We start from the raw sequence: 26,273 nt of genomic DNA, 5'->3' as shown, positions 1-26,273 counted from the left end.
TGGAGACAGTTTTAAGTCTAACCGCAGGAGGAAATGTGAAACTTCCACTTGTGGAAGTTATGGAGAAGTGAGGAAACGAGATGCACGGGTCACTTTTACTTTCAGACACTGATACATATTTAGCCCAAGTTACTCTTGAGGCCTGGTTCAAATGTTTTACAATGTAGCTACAAGATGAAGCCATTTGACCAGGGCCCTGTGAAGTTGCAAGGAAGTTCAAATGCCTTAATCACGTGAGTCTGTCAAACTGGGAGAGATATCTGCATGCTGTCTCTTCTGCTAGATTCTGGGGAGGTATAGTGCTGGCGTGGTTCTTTCCCTTGTGATTTAGCAGATTCATGGGGAAAAAGCATCAAACTGTTCTCTAAGCCACATGGAGCCGTGCCCACATGGCTGTGATTATTAGCTGCACCCTACCAAAAACAGAACATCTGAATTGGCTCTGAGAGAGAGGGAAATCTCAAGAAGAGGTGGTCCGCTGCCTTTTAGGGAAGACCACAATAACATTTCTATTGTGTGCAGTAGGTAGCTGCAGCCATAGTTTCTAATTACCTGCCCTTGCAATCTTGCCATCATCATTGCATTTGAGTAGAGAAAGAATTCGAACAAACCTCCTTTTTTGTAATATTTCCTTTTGTGGTACTACAGTCCAAGAAACTGCGAAGATCAGAAACATGAAATTTTGGGTTGAGTTAGCTGGATTATGGCGAGACCTGGGTCTCTGCACAGGTTAATTAAATGCTTCAACCTAAGTTGGGATATTTTTGCCAGTGAGCAGAACACAGATTCCATTTCATTGTATTGGTTGGATGGCCATCTGTTATGGATGCTTTAGTTAAGACTCCTGAATTGCAGGGGGCTAGACTAGATGACCCTCAGGTTCACTTCCAACTCTATGATTCTGTTATTCTAACCATCCTGTTTAATGCTATATTTGGCCTAAGCTTGAGGTCGCTGAACTGCTGATCATGAGCAGAATCTACTTTACTCTTCTCCTGAGTAAACTCCACAACAGTGAAATTTGTTGGTTTTGATGGATGTTGTTTAGGTAAGGGAAATTCAGTGGATTGGCCTCATTTGTATATTTTCTTTGCTATGCGTGTGATATGTATTCAACCCAGAATGATAGCTAACTACCAGTGTACCCATACAAATGAAGAATGAGTGACTAAAATTACGGTAGGGTACAGTTTAATTGATGCTTTGTCGCCACTCAAATGTCTAGAGAACCAGTTCACATAATCACATGCTTAAATAACTTCAGAAGCAAAGGAAAGCTATTGCTGTGATGGGGGTTTTTTGGGGGGGGTGTCACTTTGTATAACGCCTGAGTCCTTTCTAATCCTCTGGATCCAGCAAGGATTAAAATCTAACGGAGAATTCCATTGTTGAATTAGCAGGGCAAGGGTCATAGTTGCCACCAAAGTACTAAAGTATGGTCCTTAGTGTAACAAAGGAAGCTCCTCTGTGCAAGGGATGATGATGATGATGATGATTACTGCCATCTGACCGGGTTGCCTCAACCGCTCTGGCTGGCTGGGTGGTGAGTCCCTCCCTCACCTGGCTGGTACTGAGAAAGACAATAGCCAGTATGTGAGAGAGAGCAGGGCTAGAAGCAGGCAGGAGCCAGAGAGTAAGCACCATGCTTGATTTCTGCTGGAATCCAAAGCTGTGAATATGGGAGAAGCAAGAAATTCCAGGGTGTTAATGCGTGAGACGTATATAGACTGAATATATGTGTAAATAAACCATATATCCCAAAGTCCCACATTCCAAGGAAACCGAACCCTGGGTTAGAACCTAGAACCCCTGGTATCTCGCACCACTTGAACATCGGGGTGGCGTGCAACACTATGTTTTGTCACTAGTACTGGGCCCAGGCTGCTGGAAGCTGGGTATCATTAGGCCTGAGGATTAAATGTGCGTAAATGTTAGGGTTGAAACAAATGACCTAAAAAAATTGGGTGTGCCACACATCAGCAATTGCTGCAGGGAGAAACAAGTCTGTCCTGTTCATATCTGGTACGTTCTGTCCTCTAGACGTAAAGTCGGAAACTGCATTTGAAGTATGCTCGAACTAGTTATTCAGTCTTTCTGCTGTGCCACTGCTTAGCTTATTGGAAGTTAAAAGAGGGAGGGAAAGAGATAATTGTGTGTCAAATCTGAGAGTGCACATGGTCCAAGTATTTATTTGTTAACTTATTTAAAGCATTTTTGCCAATTCCCACCATGTCTTGCAAAGATTGTTAGTAAGACAAATCTCTGCTCTTAGGCTTACAATCTGACACACAAGGAAGAAGGAACAGGGAGAGAGAGGACAAGGGAAGCAAGCTCAGGGACTAATTCTTAATCTTACATTTCTTACAACAACTAGCTAGGATCCCATGTTTGCAGGGGGTGGACCAAAAACAGCCAGTTTTTCCACAGAGATGATGGAATTGTACTGCTTCTCTTCTCTCCCACTGCCCTGCAGCCTGATAAAAAGTAGATATAATAAACTTGATGCTTTGCCTTGGCTGAAGCTGGCCATACTAATGGTTGCTTTTTAACCATCAAATGGGAACATTAATTACCACCTTCCTGTGGTTGTCATGAAGATTAGTGGAACAAGGATTGCAGCCTTTACATGCTGTAATAGGAACAGTAACAATTTCCGCCAGTGAGTGGCTTATTGTGGAACACTGAAGTGAGCTAATGCGCTAGATTTAAAGGCAGCACACCAGTGTTAGACTGATAACTGTGGCTCTGCCTCACTGTAAACTTTCAGGGCAGGTGTTCAGTTGCCTCACTCTCTTGCTAATCTGTGAGTTATCTGTTTACCTGGATTGTTATCTGTTATGTTCAAGTGCATTTGTTGCTCTCATCCAGTACGCCTCCTTCCAAGTCCTGTGTGTTGACTCAATTTTAACCCCTTTATTATTGCCATCTGTTTATTTAGCCAGAAACCCTGTGCATGAACCCCTTTCTTAATATGGTTGATGCCTCTGCATGATCTATACAAAAGTGTGTAACTTCTAGACAGGAAGGAAGTTCAATGGCCGGGGTCAAAATATGTGCATGTACATGGGCGGGATTGATGGTTTCCCCATTCGGTAGTAATCTGTCATGCCCCACTCTGAAGGGTACCCCGTCCCTTGGCATAGGAAGGATGGGCCATTCCTGCCAATTTCAGGATCCTAGTCCAGAGAGAGGTTAGAGAAGCTGCCATTCATGGCAACACTGAAGTTTCACATTTTGTGTGGAATTGTCCATTCTTGTAAATTGTTTGGGTCCCAGAGTGCTATGTAGAGAGTGCCATGTTCAGAAACAGGTTGCATTTCATTGACAAAAGAAATGCAGGGGGTGGTATATAGAATTACATTCTTTGGATTATAAACAAATTTGTTTTACTTTAGTCCATGAATGCTTATGTCAAAATAAATATGTGTTGCTCACACTGCTGTTTGTACTGCAAGAGACTAATGTGGCTGTCCCCTTCTGGAAATCTGCTGCTTTTTGAAATGTGGGTATGACGTAGTTGCTAGAATTTGGTGATGATCAAACTTTTCTTTTCTAAGTCTCCCTGAACTGAACATTCCCATAGAGAGCAGGTGTTTGGGACCTTCCATCAGCCTTTCAGGACAAGCCCAAGCTGCCAACATGTCTGTGAGGAAATGAAAAATCATAGCCATTATCCCAGTAACCCTGGCAAGTTTGCTTGTGCTGACTAGCTGAAAGCCGTGCCCCAGAACCATCCCCTGTGGGCATGATCACTCCAGTCATAGTGGGATGAAGAGTGCAAAGGGATTTTTGTAAGTAGGGCAGCAACTAGAAGTTGTGACAGAGTAGTAAGTTAAGAACTCTCAAGTTCTTGAATACTGGAAGTCTCATGTTTCTATGCCATTTGCAGATTATTTTTTTGCAAAACAGAGTACTAAAAATTGTTATTCATAGAAGCTGAGGTCCAGAAGATTGTGAGTGCAGAAATTCAGGTTCACGGTTTATAAGAAACTGTTCGTGTCCCAAAATAATAACAGGGGATTTCATATAATGTTTGAAATTCTCAAGGGGGGTGGGGACTCAATCTGGCTTGCATTTAAATGTGCTTCTACCAAATCACACTTTCCACAACAGTGTGAGAAACAAAATATAGCTGCCCTTCAAAATTCACACTTATCCAAATTTTGCAGTGCAGTTCTCCAACTAAAATGCATATATTAGGGGAAAGTGTGCATAAAAGCAATTATATTGGTGAAAATAACATACAAATACTAAGGGGAATCACTTGCCAAAAATATATGCATGAGTACTCAGTACGAAATGTGTTTATTAGGAGAAATTCATACTAAAATGCTGAATAATTTGCATGAGTTTATTTTATTTTAATTTTAATCACAAAACTGCTGTAGAAATGTGGAGAATAAATTTAAGATTGGGGAAATAAGAAACTGAGAACCGAAACTGACAGATCCAATCCATCCGTACTCAAGAATATTAATTTTGCTTCTATTTTTCTTTCTCTTTAAGAAAACTGCATCTTTCAATCACAGCTTCCCCAGTCCAAAATACTTGCAACATACATTGGCTTGGTTCTTAGCCCATCTTGTGTGCTGCCATATTCTGTGTACCCAGCCTAGATGCTTTGGAGCTCTGCATTACCTGCTTAGCCCTTCTTTTCAGAGAACACCTCGGTCCCTACCCACTTTATCCATTGCACAATAATTTTAGGGTGGAATTCATTACCATGGGCAGGTTATAGACAATCCCTGTTATATGTGTTTGTGTATGCTAGTGTTGTGTTTTTCTAATGATCCATTTTATGCAATCGGCCAATTAATTCCAGCCCAGCTGCACATGATATAATGTGTCCTGGTTTACTTATGTAATCCCTACAGTACCAAACAAGAACTAGGTTAGCGGAAGGGCCAGCACTGTCATAGTATGAAACACAAAAGGGAACCTCCTTTGGGCAATCCCTCAGCAGCTCTTCATCACTGGTTATGTAAAAGCTGGGCAAGGTTTGCTCGTAATGAAAATTACTTCATCATGGGAAACAGCTGTGAGCTGTGAATTTCCCTGCAGCCAGTGAACTATTTTAAATTAAGAAAGAAAGAATGAGCTCTCAAGTATTTGTCTTGCTTGGCCTCTGGGTGGAGTGGTGGCTTACTGAGAAGAACTCATTTCCTAATAGCGAAGGGCTGCTACCTGGAAAAGTTTCCACCAAGATCAATGGTCTGTTGAATTGCCTTGTCTCCTTCTCTGCACGCAGGTTGGCATGTGGTGTTGGGTGTGGTTAAAGTTGCTTAATATTAGAACTAAACTGAACTCAAAGCATTGGAAGCAACTGGCTAGTTTTCTGCATCTGAGAAAGGTCAATGGAGAGAATCATCAGCAGATGCAGGTGTGCTCACTCTCGCTCTCCATTTTCTTTTAGAGATGTGGAACCTACGGCTCTCCAAATGTTGGACTCCAAGTCCCATCAGTCCCCAGCCAGTATGGCCAATGAACTGGGATGATGGGAGCTGGAGTCCTACAACAACTGGAGGACCACAGCTTCTCCATCTGTTTTTTTACATGGCAACAGGAAGACTCTCTACCCACTCCAGAGTTCATTTGCCCTTTTCATGTACAGAATTGTTGACCATAGTTCACATGTTACATATGCATTGATTTTCAAACAAATTTTGAATTTCTTTCCAGTTCTTACAAGACTGCATCTACAATTCACAGCATGGCTATAAGCATAATGTGGAATGGCTTCAACTGGTCTTTCCCCATAATCATGGCAGTAGGCTGAACTGTTTCAGGATGCTTTTAGATACATCCCTGTCTGAGTTAGGGATAGTCATTCTTTCCACATAATGACTGTGCGCTGTTAGTAAGATTTCAAGAATGAAAATTAAAAACTGGGAGATGGATCTCAGACTTGGTTATTATTCAGTGGAGGTTTCTCTATCTTTTAAAAAGTGGTACAAACAATAACTCTTGGATATTTTTCTCCTAGCCACTGTACCCAACAGACCCATGCAGAATGCAATAAATACTGCTATTCATATATTGCAAGAAGTTCAGGTGTCTTTTCCCCAGAAAGGGATACTGCATTTTCCAGCACTCCGATATTTATCACTGTATAAAATAAAATTCTCTGGCCACTATGTCCACCACAATTGTTACTGCAGGTGTAGGATGTGGCGATTGCAAGTAAGTAGTAGTCACGAGGCCCTATTAGATATGACATGTGTTAACCATAGTAGCACAAACTACAAACTCCATTTCATGTCTGTACCATTCTAGGAACTGTTTAAAGTCTTTAATTTTACTTCTTTGTAGCATTATTTTATGAGGAAATGTGATGAGATGAACAGAGCTACCTTTTCCACACCGCAACAGCACATTGTCTTTGAAATACATCTGTTGCCATGCTGTTTTTTTGTTCTTTTGAAGAAGGTGCGCTCCCCCCCACCAGCCCCCCAGTGCTGAACCCATATGCCATGGTTTAAAAGAGCGTAAAAGTGCAGCTATCCCCCACTCACCTCCAATCAATTACAGATCAGGACTGCGCACTGGAAGATAGATTTGACTTTTAACGATAAAGATAAACTCCAAGGTTGGAAAGACCCCTAAAAGCAAGCTCAGTTCAGTGAAAGCAAGGAAGTGTGAGATTTCTCAGAATGAATTATCGTTTCCATCGCACAGAGCAGCTTCCTTTTTTGGAAAGAAAGAAAAAACAAACAAGTTACCAATCATGGACATTTTAAAAGCTCTGGCCATCGCCGCCCCCGTGTCTGAGATTCTGACGATTGCTACTTGAAAGGGACTTTTCCAACTTTACCTAGAAAAGAGCTAGCCAGAAACATAACACTTGTGGGTTAGCCAGCTTCCGTCAGTGGCTTAATTCAGTTGGTCTGTTTAAAGAGAGGAAGCTGCTGCTGTGACGGGAAGAGGGAGCTGACGGCACCACCAGGCTTGTAGGAAGGCCAAAGCAGACAGTGCATAACAGCATTGGTATGTGGGACACCAGTAGGAAAGGGGTGTGCCTGTGGAGGCAAGGAAACAGACCAAACATAAAGGCTCAAGATTATGGCTCACTTAATGCATGCAAAAAGGAGGTGGGGGGAGCCATGGTAACTTAACATGTTGCTTGCAAGACCAGACACCTTAAGGGCTTTGTTGAACTTTTAACAGAAACCTGCTTGTCAAGCTTACTCCTTGGACACAACACCTCCAAAATTAAAATATCCTGTTCTTATTTTAATGCCACCAAAATTGCAGAAGTGTCTGTTTAAATATTGATTTAAAATGTATTGTAACTTTTGAATAAATGTTTTTTTTTAATAAAAAACAAACAACCCTCTGAAATGGGTATTATTTGACAGTGAGATGAAGGAGAGGGAGGAGCAGATTAAGGTGCACTCTGTTATATAGGCTGTAGAATTCTTTGGCCCGCAAAACGAGCTGCTTTGAATACACGTTTCAGGTTCATTTCTTATGTCTCCTGAAAACATCAATATAACCTCATGCAGGGAATTGAGAAGCAAAGCTGGTGCACCATCTTGCAGAAGCATATCAACTGCTACTAATCCAGTTGATTTGCTGCTTGTTGGGTTATGACCAAGATCTGTGAAACAAGGATGTCAAGTTATTTGCCAAAAATATTTGTTTTGTATGTCTCTCAGCAACAGAAACTATTATCTGCCCCCCCTTTCCTCCCACCCTGAAGGTGTACCTGTTCCATTTTACTACGTATGGAGTTCACAGCTTTTGATATTTCTTTGAAGACAAAAGTAATCAGTGTAGGGTTTCTGAAAACCAGATTTGCTGAATGTGTCAGGAGTGTGGTGCTTGGGGTGGCACCATATTTCTACAGTGGTAACCACTCATTCACTCTAGCTCCCTCCCCTTCTTTTGTTGTTAAATACAGCCCATGGTTTATGACTACCACCCAGTCACAAATACACATTTCTTGGGTAATGTGGTAGGAAGAGTGATGACCAAGAGAGAATATATGGGTTATATCCAACAAAATTCTACTTAGAAATAAACCCATTGAAAGTAATGTATTTAAATTAGTCATGTTCATTAACTAAACCCATTAGTCTACTCTAGCATTGCACACAAACTTGTATGTATAGTCAGTATCTCCATACCATTCTTCTATTGTTCTATTCTATGATTTAAGAAGGTATCATGGCTCTGGGAGTAGTAGTAGTAGTAGTAGTAGTATGGAATGGTGTTTACGAGCTCCGCTAACCTGGAAGTAAATGCTCCCAGTTGTGACCTTTGCCCCAGAATGTGAGCGGAAGTCGCGCACCAGCAGTGCAGCAGCAGCAGCAGGCTCCATTACCAAAAGTGCGCCTCATGTTATGAGCAGTTTTGGTTTACAAACGGACCTCCAGAATGAATTAAGTTTGTAACCACTGTACCTTGATTGATTCCCACAAATCACAGCAAGCTGCTGACCCAGTTTTAATAAGCAGCCCCTTATTTCTATTGTACAGTCGTACCTTATTTTGCGACCAGGATCTGTTCCAGAGCCCCGGCTACTAGCCGAAAAGAACACAAGGCAAAGTGCCGTGTCTGCGCACGTGCGTGGAGCAGTTTGCACTTCTGCGAATGCGCGAAGTGCAATTTAGTGCTTCTGCGCATGCGCAGCAACAAACCCGGAAGTAACCCATTCCGGTACTTCCGGGTTTGCCGCGGGCATTCGCCAAAGCAGACGCTAGACGAGGCATTACTGTACTGAAACCCTTGTTCCCCATGTGCACAAACCACTAATTATTAAGTGGAGATATGCATGCAAGTAAGTTATCCATACAGAAATGTTTTGTGATGTATATCCTCAGCAGCTGACAAGGGCGCTAATGTGGGTCATTGTCTTAGGTTTCATAGCCAGCTGGGATTAACAGTCGTAGATCTGTGATAAAACCAGCCAGTTGCCAGGCACCCCTGCTCCCATTTACTGCTTTGAGTAGGTTAAAGGGCAAATCCAGTAACAGCGAAGAATACCTAAGGTTCGGCAGGTGTACTGCTTGCCTCACGCTGGGGTGAGGGCCAAGCAAGCCACCTCTCCTAATGTTCTTTGGTATGCCTTTAAAAAATCCAGTTGAGAATCTCTTCTCTGGTTACTGGATGTTTTTCCCTCATGCATTTTCAATTCTCATTACAAAGGAAAAGGGTTTGAGACTCTGTCAGGTGAATGGCAAAGGCAATGGGAGGGGGGTTGTGTTGGTAGGATGGCATTCTCCTTTTGTCCATCACCGAAGGATTTGTTTTATAGTTTTTTATAGTTTTTAAACTTAGGGCAGGAGAAACAAGTTGGTCTGTTCAGAGTTCAGACAATTGTGCATTGTGCTCTATGGAGTAACGTGAGGTTTATAAGGTAGGGGAAATGGCTGATCAGATTTTATGGGTTTGTGCTATATAGAAGATAGAGGGCCTGTCCTACATGGGTTTTGTGATTTGGGTATTACAAATTTGTCTGTGGGGCCTGCCCTCTGGGACAAGACACTCGGTGGGGGGCGTGTTGGAGAATTTATGGCAGTTTACAAAAGGGACAAAACCGTATGAAAGGTTGTGACCGAAACATGATCACACTGTTGCCAGCTGCTGACCATAATGGGACCTATCTATGGCCTTGCTATACCGTTAAACCCATGGGGAAGAAGAAGAAGAAATGTTTTCATGGAAGGGGACTGTGGCAGTTGAGTAGGTATGGACAGGGATCCCACAAGGGATTCCAGAAACTTAAGTCGCAGGAGCTTGGATTAGACGACCCTTAGGATCCCTTACAACTCTACAACTCTATTATTCTTTTAGTTATGTTTCTGATAAAATGCTAGCACTAGATTACAAGAATGCTGCAAAACAAGTTCAAAAATAGTAACAATGGTTCTGAGAAGATCTTGTGATCCATTCATCTGCAGTGAGAACTTTGATTCACCCATTACTATTACAAGCACATGCCAGTTGAAAATAGAAGTTAGACTGTAAATTCATTGGAAGAGGGCAACATAATTTGCTTTAGTTTTTGAGGTGCTCTAAAGCACTATCTACATTGATGGTGCAGCTGCATAAATGGTAATAGGACTGAGCTGTTAGTTCTGAATTTCTGTTTTTACTTGTTTCTGTTTTTCCATTTAATATAATGACATTTTACTTTTTAATGGTATTTTTAATGCCACATAGAGGCAACTAGCACAGCAGGGCTATGGTCACCATGTTTTTGCTTGTGTGCCTTCCAGATGCATGACTGGCTACTAGAAAGTAGGACGCTAGACTTTATGAACTTTCGGTCTGATCCAATTGGTACATGTGTATATGTACACTCAAAGGCACTAGAAACTCAGAATAATAAAATATTGGTTCCTAAAGCAAGAACTGGTTTTTGAAAGGTCACCTATCAATTTCAAGTGGCTGTGGTTCTGTAGAGCATGAAGGTGAATGCCAGATTCCTCTCCTCAGGTTGTATCCGACGCTGCTATTTTCCTCACACAACAGACACCAGCTTGCGCAACAGAACTTCACCTTCTTTCCTGCCGCTCCTTTCCCCTCTCCCCCAAATGCACCGTCAAAATCTGCTCCACAGGATTTGAGGATCCTCAGCAGCAGATTTGGGGCAGAGGAAGAGGAAGTCCTGTTGCATGAGTGGAGTACCACTTGCCTAACCTAGAGATGCTCCACTGACTAAATGGAAATAGCTAGAACTTGGCAGTTGTCATAGCGTGTGGTTGAAATTGATTGTTACAATAGATAAAACTTGGCTATCAGACTACTTTTGTCCCAGGTTTCATATGAGGTAGTATTAAAGTGCATCTGCTTACACCCAGGCTTTCTTGCTTCCTCCTCCTTGTCTGAACTTCATCATTAAAGATATGCCTCCAACGTGGGAGGGGAGAGAAATCAAACAGTAGCACTGAATGGCTGTCAGTACTAGCCTTTAATGAATTGAGAAACTTTTGTCTGCTACTCACCCTTTCTCTTCCCTTTCTGCTCCCACAGTACTTAGGGGTTTTTCTTTTTGCCAGTTTTCCTTCCCTTTTATTTTGCATCACTAGCTGTATACATCAGTACAGAAGCATGCAACATCACATGTATAGAGTTGATTTGTTGTTGTTTAGTCATGTCCGACTCTTCGTGACCCCATGATCCAGAGCACGGCAGGCACTCCTGTCTTCAGAGTTGATTTACCTGTCAGCAATTAGCTGTGGAACCCCCAAATATGTAGTCAAAACAGATTCTAGAACTGGGGGTGGGGAGGGTTTCAACATTAGATTTTGCATTCACTTATTACTTGCTCCTCTGGATTCTGTCAAGAAGTGTTGGGATGTATGTTGACTTCACTAGAGGTTACTCCTCCACTTCCTCACTTTGGGGAGAAAGTAACAAGACCACCAGGAGATCTTAGGTTCTGTAAGGAACCCATATTCTGTAGGGAAGAACCAGCTTTCTAATGGATTCTGTCCTGCAGAACCAGGGAGTTTCAAATACACAAGGAATCTTCCAGTTCAGTTGTTTTTGTCTCATAAGGAAAGTTGCAAGGGAAATCCCAAATCACTCCCCAAATCACCTGTAATAGATTTAAAGAGGCCAACTAGTGAGTAAAGTCTCCCCAAATATATTGTGAAGGCATCTCATTATTTTAACTGAATACTTTGAAAGGATCACAGAACACATTACTATTATGAAAGTTAGCATTGTGAAGCTTTAGCCTTCTCCCACAATTTGGGGGATAAAATTGATTGGTAAACATACTGCTGATTAAAACATGTTTTAGGCACAGCCTACCTATCCAGACATACAGAAGTTACATGTGTTTTCTTTCTTTTTAGCTACTGTTGATTTTAGTGCTTTTAATATTTTTAATACCTGTTTTTAACTGTTTTTATAGATAATTTAAAATGTTTTATTTTCTATTGTTGTAAACTACATAGAGATTTTTGGAGGGTTTTACAATTAAGTAGTGTTTAAGGTTTCATAAGACATATAAATGAGTATCTTGTTTTTCAAGTGTGGAGGGCTCAAGAAACATTGTTACTAGATATGTAAATGGAAAAAAATAATGTGGGGAACATGTTACCTGTAATTCAAAAGCAGAAGCTACAACAAACAATCTCTTCTTGAATTGCTACAGTTAAGCATGGAATAACTTCACAGTTATGAGGTGTGAAGGAATTCTAATATTGCATTGTTTTGTGACTTTTGAGCAATAGTCATTAAAATTATCTGAGATTAATTGGATTTATTTTTTTACACCAGAAGCACATGAAATGCATTTTTAGTGATTCAAAATTGTATTTTAGAACAACCTTTTGGAGCGTTTGCCATATTCAAGTGAATTTACAGTGGCCAATATGCAATTGTGCCTTTGCCACGCATTTATGTCATTATCATGCCTGAATTTCAGGAGAGAAATCTGGATTGGTTCCCTCGGATGCGTGCCATGTCGCTTGTGAGCAGTGATTCTGAAGGAGAACAGAATGAACTTAGAAACTTGCAAGAGAAGCTTGAATCTACCATGAAGCTGGTGTCCAATCTTTCTAATCAGCTATCTGAGCTTAAAGAGCAGGTAAGAGACTTCCAGAAGATGCAGACAGGGTATGAATTTACACAAAGCCTTTATGTTTTCACAAATTTTGGAAAACCAGAAATGTCCTGGTCACATTTAATAAGTGTCACTGAATGGAAAACCTGAGGGTGGGGAAACCAGCTGTTTGTGTTTTTAATGCAGCCTTCAATATACAAAATTATATTGGACTTGGGAGAGAGTATGACAGACACTCCCCCTGCCTTGATATGATGGGCAATAGGTAATACAGCAAGAAGCTTCAAAATTATTGGTATTCTTTGCTTGTTCTGCAGGGTTGGTGACAATGGTTGCTAAGTTAGAAGGCCAAACACACACATATCCTAGGTTACCATTCACCAGGCTTGTTTAAACTGGCCTAGCAAGAGGGGTTATTTGTTTTTTTTCTGTGACGTGTTTTGTTCCACCGGGATTTTTAATTTGTTCTAGCTTAAAATTAGTCAGAGGGAAATTGACACATGCAAATAAGCATGCTTCTGGTTCTTTATTTCTGGCAATGTGGCAACCCTCATTTCTATTCTCGTGGTACATCCCTAACTTACATATAATATGTAAAAATGCTAGCATCCTGCCCCTGCGCATGCCCTGTCTATCTGACACTACAAGACTTATTCTTTGCCTTTTAAACTTAAAAAAGTTTATGCCTTAATAATCTTTTAAAAACACACACACCATAGGATTAAGGGCTGAGTACAGTGGTACCTCGGGTTACATACGCTTCAGATTACAGACTCCGCTAACCCAGAAATAGTGCTTCAGGTTAAGAACTTTGCTTCAAGATGAGAACAGAAATCGTGCTCCGGTGGTGCGGCGACAGCAGGAGGCCCCATTAGCTAAAGTGGTGCTTCCGGTTAAGAACAGTTTCAGGTTAAGAACGGACCACCGGAATGAATTAAGTACTTAACCTGAGGTACCACTGTAAAGGCATGGATCTCGGTGCAAATGCACTGTCCTCGGAATTCCTTTGGATACTGCACATCCTTTTGCCTCCTGCTTGTTCCTTATCAACCACAACATGCATTGCTGCACTTTGGATTTGTAGCCAGTATTTTAAAACATGTGACTGAAGTAATCCAGAATGGAATTTGATAGCAAGCTCAATGGGAGGCCCCTCTTCTCCTTCCCCACCTTTTGCTTCAACCTCACCAGCTAAAGCCCGAATATGCCTTAATGTTTATAGCCTTCCACTTTTAACTTGCCCAGCTTTTAAACTTTGCCCTTGTGAAAATGAGAGAGAATGACATTAGCATTCAGAGGGCCTCTGCCCTGCTGAGGAAGAAGGGGAAGCCAGGTTTATTAACATGAGAGGACTCTTTAGAATTTCCCCTAAGTGCAATCATTGAGTGTGCCCAGATCAAGTTGCAGCATGTACCAGTTGTGTGACCATACCAATACATCACTTTCTCATTAGGAACAACCCTTTCTAGAAAGAAGAGCTAACTGAGAGGCTGGTTTGAATCAAATAAGAGCAAGTTTCCCTTTCACAGCTGTCACTTCTAATTGGTTTCTAGAGACTAGAGCTGTCATTAATGCCAAAATTCAACAACTCCATTTGAAACACCATTGAACTGCAACAAGTGGTGTAAACATTCCTGGCCAACTATTAAAAAAAATACCACTGGCAATTTAATGAATACAAAGTTGTTGGTTTGTTACGAATTTTCAGTACACCTATGCAGGAGTTAGTATGACCTTTACATTTTCTCTCTCTCTAGTAAATGCCTCGGTCTGCTTTTTTATACCACACTCCACAGCATGTCATTACATCACACACACACACACACACACACACAAAATTAGTAGTTTGCAAGCAATAGACCAGAGGAGGATCCCGTTGTACCTCTCCCATATGCTCCCACCGCCTTTGCAACATAGCTCCAAATTTTCTCCAATGAAAACAGAGACACCCTATCCAATTATTATTATTATACACTGTCCATCTGACTGGGTTGCCCATCCACTCTTGGCAGCTTCCAACATATATAAAAATATACTAAAACATTAAACATTTAAAATCTTCTCTATACAGGGCTGCCTTCAGATGTCTCCTTGGCTTGGGGATTTCATAACACCATACCCTCCAACATTTTTCCAGTGAAAATAGAAAATAGAGACACCTTAAAGAAAAGCAGGACATTCAGGGATCAAATCAGAAACCGAGATGGTTTCTGTAAATCCAGAACTGTCCTTGGAAAAGAGGAACAATTGGAGGGTCTGTTGCTATGGCAACATTGCTTGTTCACACACCACATAACTCAATTTTTTGGGGGGATTCTCCATAATGCTAAGAATGGACCAGATTTGTACCGACCAAGCACTTTCTGCAGTGACTTGTGGCTTCCACTTACCCCAGCCCTGTACATCTCACGAATGCACTCTGTGAACGTCATATGAATATGCAAACAACCAGGTTTTAAAGGTGCATACACCCTTTAAAAGGAAGGGAAGGAAAACTACTAATAGTTTGCCTCAGGATCCACTTAAGTGATATGTTGCAAATGCTAATTGGCAAGTAATATGCTGCAAATAACAAATAATTAAAGGGAACTGGTTTAACAGAAGAAGAAGAAGAAGAAGAGTTTGGATTTGATATCCCGCCTTTCACTCCCCTTAAGGAGTCTCAAAGTGGCTCACAATCTCCTTTCCCCTCCTCCCCCACAACAAACACTCTGTGAGGTGAGTGGGGCTGAGAGACTTCAGAGAAGTGTGACTGGCCCAAGGTCACCCAGCAGCTGCATGTGGAGGAGCGGAGACTCGAACCTGGTTCCCCAGATTATGAGACTACCACTCTTAACCACTACACCACACTGGCTCTCAGGGACTGTTATCAAGTTATCAGGGGCTGAAGCACCAAGCTTAAACATTTCTTCCACCATAATGGAAATGTAGCTAATTCATGACAGAATGATATTTCATGAACATTTAGAGATATCGCATGAAGATTATGATTAGGCCCTCATTCCGCTAAACTAGCTAATTAAGTGTGCTTTAGTTCTGTTTTCTTTAGCAGTTAATTTAGTAATCTGCCCATTCTCTATGTAGTTTAAGACATAAAATCTCAATAACAATTATATACATTTTAGTACATGCTTCAAGCATACGCAAATTTAAAAATGATGTAAATACTTCTTGCAGTTGGGGTGGGGCTTAAATATTTGTTTAGTAATACAAAGTTCCTTTCAAAAAGGGGGGAAATTGACTTCCACAGAATGTAACATTCATATTGTAACCGAAACAATCTTTTGAATTGCACTTGCTACTGTGTTTATTTTTATTTTGTTTTAGCCCTTAAATGCCACTTTTTCAGTAGCTGGGCAAAGCACTTTGTCTGCAGAGGTGTGGGTCTTACAATGCAGTCCTATGCATGTCTACTCAGAAATTAGTCCACTGCAATTTACTCCTAGTTGTGTAACATTGCAGCTACCTTAAAATTTATTGTTTGAACCAGCTTGTTGTATCTCCTCAGCCTAAAATGTAATTTTCAAATTGCCATTTATATCTTGGGTACATTGCAAATTCATATTCAAATACCTTCCAGCCCAATTTTATGAATCAGTGTACCAGTTCTAGATGCAGGATCAGGTTAACATAGCCTGCTGCTGTGTTAACAAAGGGACCGGGGTGACTTGCCTCCCTTCCATTGGGCTGAACTCTGTTCCCAATCCAGTAGCATTCTGTGTTCCCAAGCTCAAGTTTCTACTCAGGGATATGTGTGGCACACAGCCTAAGAGTGGGTTGCATCAGCAGGCGGGGATAGAATAGAGTCCATTCCTATGCCCTTCTGCAAAATCCTGGAGAATAGCAAATAGCTGTGGCAGCCAAAATGATGGGGCTGTCATTTTGCAGAACTGAACATTCTACCTAGGGAGCTGCTACACACAAAATGTTGCCACATATAAAGGAGGCTCTCCAACGTTGGATTTAATACAGCTACCATGCAAGCATTTATTTGTTTGAACTTCTTATTTGATAGCTTGCCCATGTCACCCAGCTGAGCTCTGTGGGGACTGAGTGGGGATTTTCCTTTGCATTTCCCATGTCCCAACCTCTCCATTCCACCACGTAGCTTCCTTGCTGTCATGAGAAGTCAATGAGCACTTCATGCTAGACTCCCAAACTTTCTCTCTGGGTTTTCCCAGCTGGGCGGGGGTGGGGTAGCTGTTTTTCTCTTAATTGTTTTTGATGCATCAAACAGGATCGTGCTTTTCTGTTGCAAATGGTTTTCAGAATAAACCTTGACCACAATATAACAGCAATAGCTCATTCTGTGGTCTGACGTACAGGAAGTGCTTATGTCTAACCAAGTACATGTTTCAATTTTCCAGATGACAGAGCAGAGGAAGCAAAAACAGCGTATTGGTCTCCTAGGACATCCTGCTTCTATCAATGTGAACCCACAGCAACCAGCATAAATCAGATGGGTGGCTTGTCTGCCCACCCTTTTCCCCATTTTCATAACAGGAGTTGAGATTCAACCCTTAAAGCTGTTTCTGTATACCTAGTTCATTGTGTGTAAATAACCTTCTTTTTATACTGTATGTATAGGGCTTCATTGAGAAAGTATGGGCACATTATTGGAAGGGGGGGTTACATTTGTGCCAAAAAAAATGCCTTTTATAGGAAGAAGTGAAGGGCACACCTAACTTGCACTTGAAAATGATTATTGATTAAAATAGTACGTGACCTGTATTTTGTATTTAAGACCTTCAGATAGCTGGTATTTATGGGTTTTTTATACAGTTGTGCAATATGAATTATGCAATCACACTATATTTGTTCTTTACTCCTGTGTGTCCTAAAGGGAGTGCACACATCTTTGGTGTCATCTTACATCATTTACTAAATGGCATCAGATGACACAGTTAAGCAAGGCTGCTGAGAAACCGTGTTCCTGGCGAGGTTTTGTCCTCCAGGACATTTTTGTAACACATGGCATTCTGAGAGATTGACACATTATGGCAATGGTGCTTCCTCTTACCACCCCCACCTCCCAACATTCCTCTTTATCTATTTTTGATTTAAATTAAAATGAGCAATGAGGTTTTATTCAGAATAGACCAATTGGAATGAATAACCATGACTAAGTTAGGTGCATTATTTTTCAAGAGGTCTGCTTTGAGTAAAACTCTGAATACCACCCAAAGTTCTTAAATGTTACTTTGGGGATTCCAGAACCCACCACAGTGCAAAGCTGCACCTTGGAGGACTGATCCCTAAATATCAAGAGGTGTGGAAGAGGCTAAAGCATTCATTTATGAAAAAATCTGAAGTATTGAAATGAACCTTTTTCTTTATGGAAAAATTAAAACTAGGAGGATTTGACACTGCTGCAGATCAGTGTAATCTTCTAGATCCCCCCCTCCCCCCCGTGTGTGTGCCATATTGATTTAGAGGATCCTAGAAGGGTTTGCAGGCTACCACCTCAGTTGAGCATCTGCACTTTGTAACTCAGACAGAAGTACATTCCCCTCATGCATTAAACCAATTAAAATGTTAAATATCCCTTTTGGGACTCCTAGCTGAGCACTGATTTTGTAATACTTGCAAAAGAGCCACTGGTTTGAGATTGTATTTTAGTTTTCATTCCATCTTGGTCACGTTTTTATTGCTCACGACAGCTGAGAAATATGGAAAAAAAAACCTGTTGCCTAGTTTTGTACATGGTCATTTTACAGAAGCTAATTCTCTGCTATAAAAAAGTGGAGATGATGAATGCTTATTAAAGTTTGTAAATGCATAAATATAGATATTTAAATAAAATATATAATAATAATGTATAGTACTTCAGTGTGATAGTCTCATTCTTCTTCAGCACTAATGAAACTAATCTCCATTCAGCTTATGCTGTCATGAACACTGCTTACCTGAAGGGGAAGAAAATGCATTTGCCAATAAAGTACTGTGCTTGAAAACCAAAGGCTGGAGTAGATAATGATTGATCACTTACTGCTACACCAGCCTTATGCACTGTGTCTAATACTAAAGTCCATTTCCAAGCCAGGCAGCATATCTGGTGTTACTTTAACGTGCAAAGGCTAATGTTTCTATGTGCAAGTGTTTTTAGTCTTAAGGCAGCTGATGCTTCACCAAACCAAAAATAGCTGTGTTCCTCTTCAAACCCATGTTTAATTAAATTAAAAATTTCATGTTAACCTTACCCACTGGTTTCCTTCCGTATTTGAGTTCCTCAGTGTTTGCTTTATATGTTGCTGGAAACAAAGGATAAACTAGGGTCCTGGCACTGTGAAAAGTAACAAAAGATAGCCCGTTATTGGAACACATGTTTTAATACTTCTGTTTTTGCATATTTTCTCTCTTACACACACACACACACACACACACACACACACACACCCCTTATGCCATACTGGAATTACCAAACAAAAACAAAGCATGCTGATTTTTTTTATATTAAACAGGTTAAAACTCTTTACACCTCCTGCAAAACTAGTGGCCTTTTGTGTCATTCATTTAACTCTGAACCCTACATTGTGGGTTTTAGTTGCAATGCTGGTCACTACTCATAATCATTACATGATGTGAGAATATAAACTCTGAATTTATCACAATTGTTTCTCTTTCCAGTTACATTCTCAATCCTGCCTATAATGAAGGGTTAGAGTTACCATACTGGCTGGTGATGGTATGAGTTGTCATCATCTCAACATCATCAAACATCTGGGGATCCAAGGGTTGGGGAAGGCAGATGTAGAGGAATCTATAAAATTTTCTATGGGTGATTATAGCTAAAACAAAACCTGTTGTAACAAGCTAGAGATCTTCATGTGTTTGTGTATGCAGGTTTTTTACCTGTGTGGGCTGCTCAACTGATTTTCATATAGTGTCTCAAGGACAGGCTGATTGGGATCTGTTAAAACAAATGGGAATAATGAGCTTTTTATGAATGTTCAGAACTCTTGCACAACTGAGCACTATGCTCTTTCCAACGGACATCTCTTCATGAGCATTATCATAGAATTTCTCTTACACCAAAACTTGTATATATTTTAAAAATCCTCTTAAGTAATATTCATGGAAAAACAAAATTGTTGTTTGGTGAATAGGAAGAATGCTGCAGGATGTTTTGGATCTCACCAATGACTGTGACTAGGCAAGGAGAAATATTTGTAAATGCTCCACAACTGTACAACTGTTGCAACATAAATTTATTCCTGTTTACTCAGAGAAATCCGACTGTGTTTAATAGGTCATCCTCCCGGGTGAATGTTCTCAGAACTGCAGCCTAAATGTGGATCGAGTACTGAAGTTCCCATTATTCCAAAATTGGAAAAATCAGTACATGTAAAATTTTAAGTAATAAAACTTTTACTTCTTTTCAATCCATTATAAGTCAGTTTATAATTAAAAATTAAATCTGTCAAATACTGAATTTGCAAAGAATATATTACTTTATATATTGCAAAGCTTCAACATTTCTCTTTTAAAGGAAAGCAGCTTGGCATTTATAGGTACAGTCATTAAGTGAGATGTTTCAGTTGAGAACTCAGGTATGGGTAATACTGCGAATCTAGTAGTTTTACTTACAGTAAGTTTAAAAAGCAAATGATTTCCCCTGGATGTATTTCCATTGCATAAACAGGTGAACTGCATGTGGTTAAGAATGGCTATTTAAGCCAACAAATAAAAAATATGGTTTCTTTCATCAATGGACTGAAGACATGACGGCACTTGCAACATCAGACGTTGTTTGAATAAATATGCTTACATGTGAAACAAGTTTATACAGAATATAGGTGGTTATTAATAATTATAGATGTATTAGCATATATAAGAATCATAGAACTATAGAATTGGAAGGGACACTGAGGATCATCTAGTCCAACCTCCTACAATGCAGGAATATGCAGCTGTCCCATACAGGGATCAAACCTGCAACCTTGGCATTATGGCCACCATGCTTGTATACAATAGCATATACTGCACTTTCTTCTTTTCTCTTTTTTCACTTTATTTTATACAACTGAAAAAAACTTTAAAATACTAATAAAAAAGCCAACAAACCCTAATGAATCAACAACCAAAGTTAAAAAACCACCTGGCAATTGCAGTCAAGGCAGATTTGCAGTCAAGGACTTACAGCTATATGAAGTCTGTCACAATTTATCCTTCATAAAACAAATTTGGGGATAATTTCTCTGTTTCATCAAGATATCATCTTTTTCCCAACCTCTATTCAGGAGACATGAGCCTTATTCTCCCTTTGTTCCAACCTAATCATGCCTTGTGGCAAAGCTATTGTTTGGATTCCTGTGGGCCTAAAAAGGGAAAGCACTATATGAAGTCCACTGGTAGAAACCATATAGGACCCCACAACTAAATGAAGACCTTTCTTTGCACTCATTACCCATGGTGAGAAAGGAAAAATCCCACCACACTATAGATATTTTCCCCATCCTTTGCTTTAGTGAAACTACTTCGGTAAAAAAAAGCCAAGCCATTAAGAGGAATTCCCAAGTAGAACCATGTTTGTATTTTGCTTGTGGCTTTTGTTTCCCCACCCCCACCATGCAGCCATCTCCTTGCATTGTATTTTTTCTTTCAAGGCAACTCACAGCTTAGATTATAGCTCTTCATAGTGGCCTTTTCATAGATGTTCTAGGGAAAAAAATAGTTAAACCTTGTTCTCTCAAAGGGTGCCTGTAGGAGCTGTTCGACAGTGGAATGGACTCCCTCAGGAAGCTGTGGACTCTTCCTTGGAGGTTTTTAAGCAGAGGTTTAATGGCCATCTGGCACAAATGCTTTAGTTGTGATTCCTGTGTTGCGGGGGGTTGAACTAGATCACTATCAGGATCCTTTTCAATTCTATGATTGCAAATCATAAGGAATAACCATGTGACACACCACCCCCCAGTGCAGAGTAAATCCCTGAGGAAGAGTCGCCTTCTACCCACCCACCACTGGTTGTCTTGGTAGTAACTGTGCTCTGATCTCTTTTTCCCTCCTCTCCAACTAATTTCTCTCTTGCCTCTCTAGTGCTTCAGTAACCATGCATCCCCAGGGAATGTATGGCTGCATGCATTCTGCATACACTTTTGGCTTCTTCCTCTAACCCAGCCTTCCTTACACTGGAGTCCTCCAGATGTTGTTGGATTACATTGCCCATCACTCCTGACTATTGACTATGCTAGATGGGCCTGACAGGAGTTGGCGTCTAAAACATCTGGAAGGCACCAGGTTGGGAAAAACTGCTCCAACCTGATTCCTTACCCATCTGTTGGCCTACTTTCCATTGTCATCCTGTATCCTTATTTGACAATGGTTGCCTCGTTCCTTCTCTGCCTTCCTGTCACTCATATGCTGCTGCTTCTCATCAGGATTTTCATCTCTTACTCTCTCTAGAGGCTTAACCAAAATATTGCCAGCTCCACTGAATGCTCACCATTTTTGTGCTGTGGCACACCATGGCTCACGATTAAAGGGCCAAGTGTGTGTTTCTTGGACGTGTGTGTGGTCATATACATGTGGAGACAAAGACAGGGGGTAACAGAAGGTGCTTATTCTTTGTAGATTTGCTATAGTCTTATATTACACTTCATTTTCTTTCTAAAACAAGATCTGAAACCTAATTATTGGAGGAAACTTTATTTAAAAACCAAAAAAGTTACATCTACTAATCTGATTCATTGGCTAAAGAGGTTATTCAGCTATTACCTGCTGGCTTAATCTAGACTCTAATGATGCTTTGTATCGACCGGTACAGCTTTGATTATTAAGTGTAACATAAATCCTGCTAGATGACGAATATAAACATTTTAAATAAAGAAATCAAAACTAGCAGTAGTTATAATACTAAAACTAAGAACCCAAGCACAGGGCATCTCTGTGTGTGCAGCTGCTGTACAGAAGTTTTGTCTGTTAATAAGCTCCCCACCCCGCACACACACACCCCTTTGCTGTCTTTCTGTATTTTAAGTGCTTGACACTTGCACATGATGATGTATGTCTAAATGACAGATGGGCCCTGTAGACCATCTATTCCAACCCCCATGTCCGATGCCTGAAATCCAGCACTAGGGCATCTCTTCAGACCTCAGAAGAAGGCGAATCCACCACTCTGCTAGTTAAGTGGTTCCATTGCTGAACTGCTCTTAACATCAAGCAGTTTCTCTTAGTCTCTTTATTATTTCTAAACTTTTTCTTTAATTGTTTTTCCAATTCTTTTAATTTTTACAAACAATATTGAGAAGGGGAGAAAACTGAATGAACAAATTCAGTTTGCGTAGTCATGCTAATTTTCAGATGAGGCTACGAGCTGCAGAAGAGGCAAACTATTATATCATTGTGTCTCGTGTTTATTACAATGTCTCACTTTTCCAGCTGATTGGCACAGAATATGACACAAAGATGTGAGTTGAAAGTCTGTATTCTCACAGCAGGGATTTTAAAAAGGCTGAGTGTGATGGCTCCCTAATTGCAAAAGGGAGCCTTGAATGATACTTTTGTCGGAAAAGTTATAATGTAGTCCCCAGAAACAGTTCAAGTTGTCTATAACATGATCAAGTTCAAGCGTCATAATTGGATTTTCAAACTGTCCTTTGGGTTTCTGAATAGAGGAACCATATTTAGAGTACTTAACCTTTTGAAGATATTGCTTGGGTCGTCTCACAGATGCCAACATCACATTTGGAATTCAGTGGCTAAAAACAGTATGTGATCTCTCCTCTGCAGATTGAATGAAGTTAAAATAAATGCATTCTAATGCAAAGAATGGCCGCTTACCGTACCTCATTGGTGAGCGGTGGTTGCGGCCCAGTGCAACGCCTCCATTGCTGCTTGGATGCACAGCATGTCCCCCTCAGCCACCATGGAGGCTCATGGGTTCCCGCCAAACCCGCTGATTCAAATGAGCCAATCCATGGCCACCTTAGTGGGGTGTGGATTGACGAATGGACCTGAGGGAGAAATGCTTCACTCAGGTCCGCTTGGCAACTGTAATTCCCAGCCAATCCTACCCTCCTCATCCAGTCAGGCAAGAGCGTCACCCACCCTTCTCCCTCCCTTCGTTTTAGTTGTTTGCTGTTTTAATCAATTCCTTTTCAGGCTTTGCTGTGGTTTTTTGACAGTCATCATATTCAGGGCTGGGAAGGATTTTTCCCTGTTCTGCAGGTTTCGCCTTCCCCATAGCACTAGTCACAGCTTTGGCAGTTTAGGCCTTGGGTAGAATCCTATAGTCTTTCATACATTCATCCCTGTGACAGTGATAACAAGATACCACATTAGAGGGCTCTGGAGGGAAGTCTCTGTCCAAAGAGTCAGTTGTGCAGGGCTAGTGGGCTTCCCGCAGCATTTGGGGGCCATCTGCGTAAACCTAAGTTTTGATATGGATCCACCCCTGAAGAAGAAGAAGAAGAAGAGTTTGGATTTGATATCCCGCCTTTCACTCCCCTTCAGGAGTCTCAGAGCGGCTAACATTCTCCTTTCCCTTCCTCCCCCACAACAAACACTCTGTGAGGTGAGTGGGGCTGAGAGACTTCAAAGAAGTGTGACTGGCCCAAGGTCACCCAGCAGCTGCATGTGGAAGAGCGGAGACGCGAACCCGGTTCCCCAGATTACGAGACTACCGCTCTTAACCACTACACCACCCTGTCATGCCTCAGATACACGCCCAACTCCTATGCCATGGCTTCCTACAAATTCTAAAAACAATAAAACCTTTCCTACAGACATAGTTAATAGTTCACAAAAGAATGGGTCACATCTCGCAAAAAGCTTCTTAATAAAAAACATGGGTGTCTAAACATCCTGACTCTTGGTGCCTAATTCTAGTTGGTAATTAATTTCAGATGGCTGGAAGAATTTAGTGCAACCTGAAGCGTATGTAACCAGAGGTACCACTGTACTCTCTTCATTTCCCCTTATCAGGAACGCAGTTGCTGGGCAGAGATATATGTGGCGAGGCGATCGCTTAGGTGACCTCAGGAGTACTACTGGGGCTAAGTTCACAGTATATGGATTGGGCCCTCTGCTGCACTCACAAAAGAACAAGCTTACATTGAAATTGCATTTATGGCCCCCTTTGCAGGTGGGAGTTAAAGCCCCAAAAGTAAATCAGGGGCTGCACAGAAGTAATAAGGTGTCTGAAAGACAGAATGCCTTTTGGCAGCCGTTGTCCCAATTTGTTAAGTTATTAAGCTGTTCCATGTACAGTGGTACCTCAGGTTACATACGCTTCAGGTTACATACGCTTCAGGTTACAGACTCCGCTAACCCAGAAATATTACCTCAGGTTAAGAACTTTGCTTCAGGATGAGAACAGAAATCATGCTCCGGCAGCACGGCAGCAGCGGGAGGCCCCATTAGCTAAAGTGGTGCTTCTGGTTAAGAATAGTTTCAGGTTAAGAACAGACCTACGGAACGAATTAAGTACTTAACCCGAGGTACCACTGTATATCCTGCTTTTCCACCAAGAAGCTTGAAAGAGCATAAATAATTCTTTCCCCCTGCCTGCTTTAAGTTGAGCTAAGAGAGAATGACCTCCTCAGTGAGCTTCCTGGCTAAGATGGGAACGTAAATGTGGGTCTCCCCAGTTCTAGTCCAGCTCTAACCACTACATAACACTGCCTCTCAAGTATATCATTTTTCATCTTCCATATTATACTTGCAGCTGAATCTGTGATCTGCCTTGATAGGACGTTGAAAAGCAATGTTTTTGAGCTGATATAAAATATCCATCCATTGTTGGTCTACAACAGCTCTTGGACATATGCAAATAATAAATTGGCCATCATCTTCAAGTAACCAACAAGCAAGGATGATTTTGTGGTGAGGGTGGCTTTTAATAAAGTACACTACAATGTAGGGACCTGATCCCCTCTACTGAGGCAGCACGGTTCTCTAGGTATGTTGCCCCTAACAGAAGACTGTGTGCCAAAGCAGAAAATATGAGCAACAAAGGTAAAATGTGCTTAGGAAAATATGTAGTTACATACGCAGATGCCTCACACCTATTGTACTCACTACAGGAAAAAGAATTGCTGACACATCCGATCTGGGGGGAATTCCTTTCCACTCCCATTCCTTTACACCTAAAGCATGGGGGTGGGGGAACCTCATACAATAAAAGGGTTTTTAAAATTAGTGGCATCAATTCATTACTTTCAATACTGAAAATTCTTGTCTCACTGGATAAAAGGGGATTAAAGTGATATGGGTCAAAACAGATTCCTGCCTTATTGTTCTCTAAAGCTCCAAAAATTCATATGGACTGGGTTCCTGTGTCTAATATAGTTGCATAAACTGCCATATCTTGCCATGCACAACTTCTATACCTCTTCAACAACCGAGTGCAATATTAACTGAACCAAACTTCTTCATTACTATTTAAGCTACTAATGTTGCAGTCCTATGCTCTTACTTCAGAGTAAGTCCCACTGAACCCAGAGTGACTTACATCTGAATACACAGGATTTGTTGAAAGATGGAAAGAATACTCCAGTATATGTTACTTCTGAAAGTTCTCATCCACCATCTTTCACCATTGGTTTGCGTATATGAATAAGCACATTCATGTTCTCCTTTTGTGAAATACCTCACTAGTATACTATCAATTCACTTTATCAACACACAACAGTGACCACCTAGAAACAGTCCTTTTCCTTTCCCAGAGTATGGCTACCTGCACTATAAGAGATAAAGGCTTCCTCAAAACCAATATATCATGCCTTTTGTGCTTTGGATGTTTTCAGGTAGA

The 26,273-nt window shown here is 41.0% G+C and overlaps 2 protein-coding genes across 21 annotated transcripts in view; one reads left to right on the top strand and one right to left on the bottom strand.

Annotated features, from left to right (window-relative positions):
* ITPR1 (inositol 1,4,5-trisphosphate receptor type 1) overlaps positions 1-18,719 on the top strand; it is a 216,347-nt gene extending 197,628 nt beyond the window's left edge. For all 4 annotated transcript variants that reach the window (XM_080995581.1, XM_080995580.1, XM_080995579.1 and 1 more), the window contains 2 exons: positions 12,383-12,544; positions 16,888-18,719. In XM_080995581.1, the coding sequence (XP_080851707.1) occupies positions 12,383-12,544; positions 16,888-16,974 (249 nt within the window). In that variant the 3' untranslated portion in view covers positions 16,975-18,719. The remainder of the gene's footprint in view (positions 1-12,382; positions 12,545-16,887) is intronic.
* LOC308471645 (uncharacterized protein) overlaps positions 1-26,273 on the bottom strand; it is a 132,351-nt gene that overhangs the window by 91,684 nt on the left and 14,394 nt on the right. For 4 of the 17 annotated variants that reach the window (XR_013983031.1, XR_013983034.1, XR_013983035.1 and 1 more), the window contains exons 3-4: positions 19,373-19,430; positions 18,721-18,803 (exon numbers count right to left, since the gene is read on the bottom strand). Coding sequence is in view for 1 of the 17 variants with exons in the window: in XM_080995921.1 (XP_080852047.1) it covers positions 553-657; positions 18,721-18,803 (188 nt within the window). In the remaining 16 variants the exon portion in view is untranslated. The other 13 variants (XR_013983026.1, XR_013983028.1, XR_013983029.1 and 10 more) reach the window with 13 other exon arrangements.

Source organism: Podarcis pityusensis, assembly GCF_964106645.2.
Source record: "Podarcis pityusensis genome assembly, chromosome: 2".
Lineage (NCBI taxonomy): Eukaryota > Metazoa > Chordata > Lepidosauria > Squamata > Lacertidae > Podarcis > Podarcis pityusensis.
This window is presented reverse-complemented; position numbering and strand designations above follow the sequence as displayed.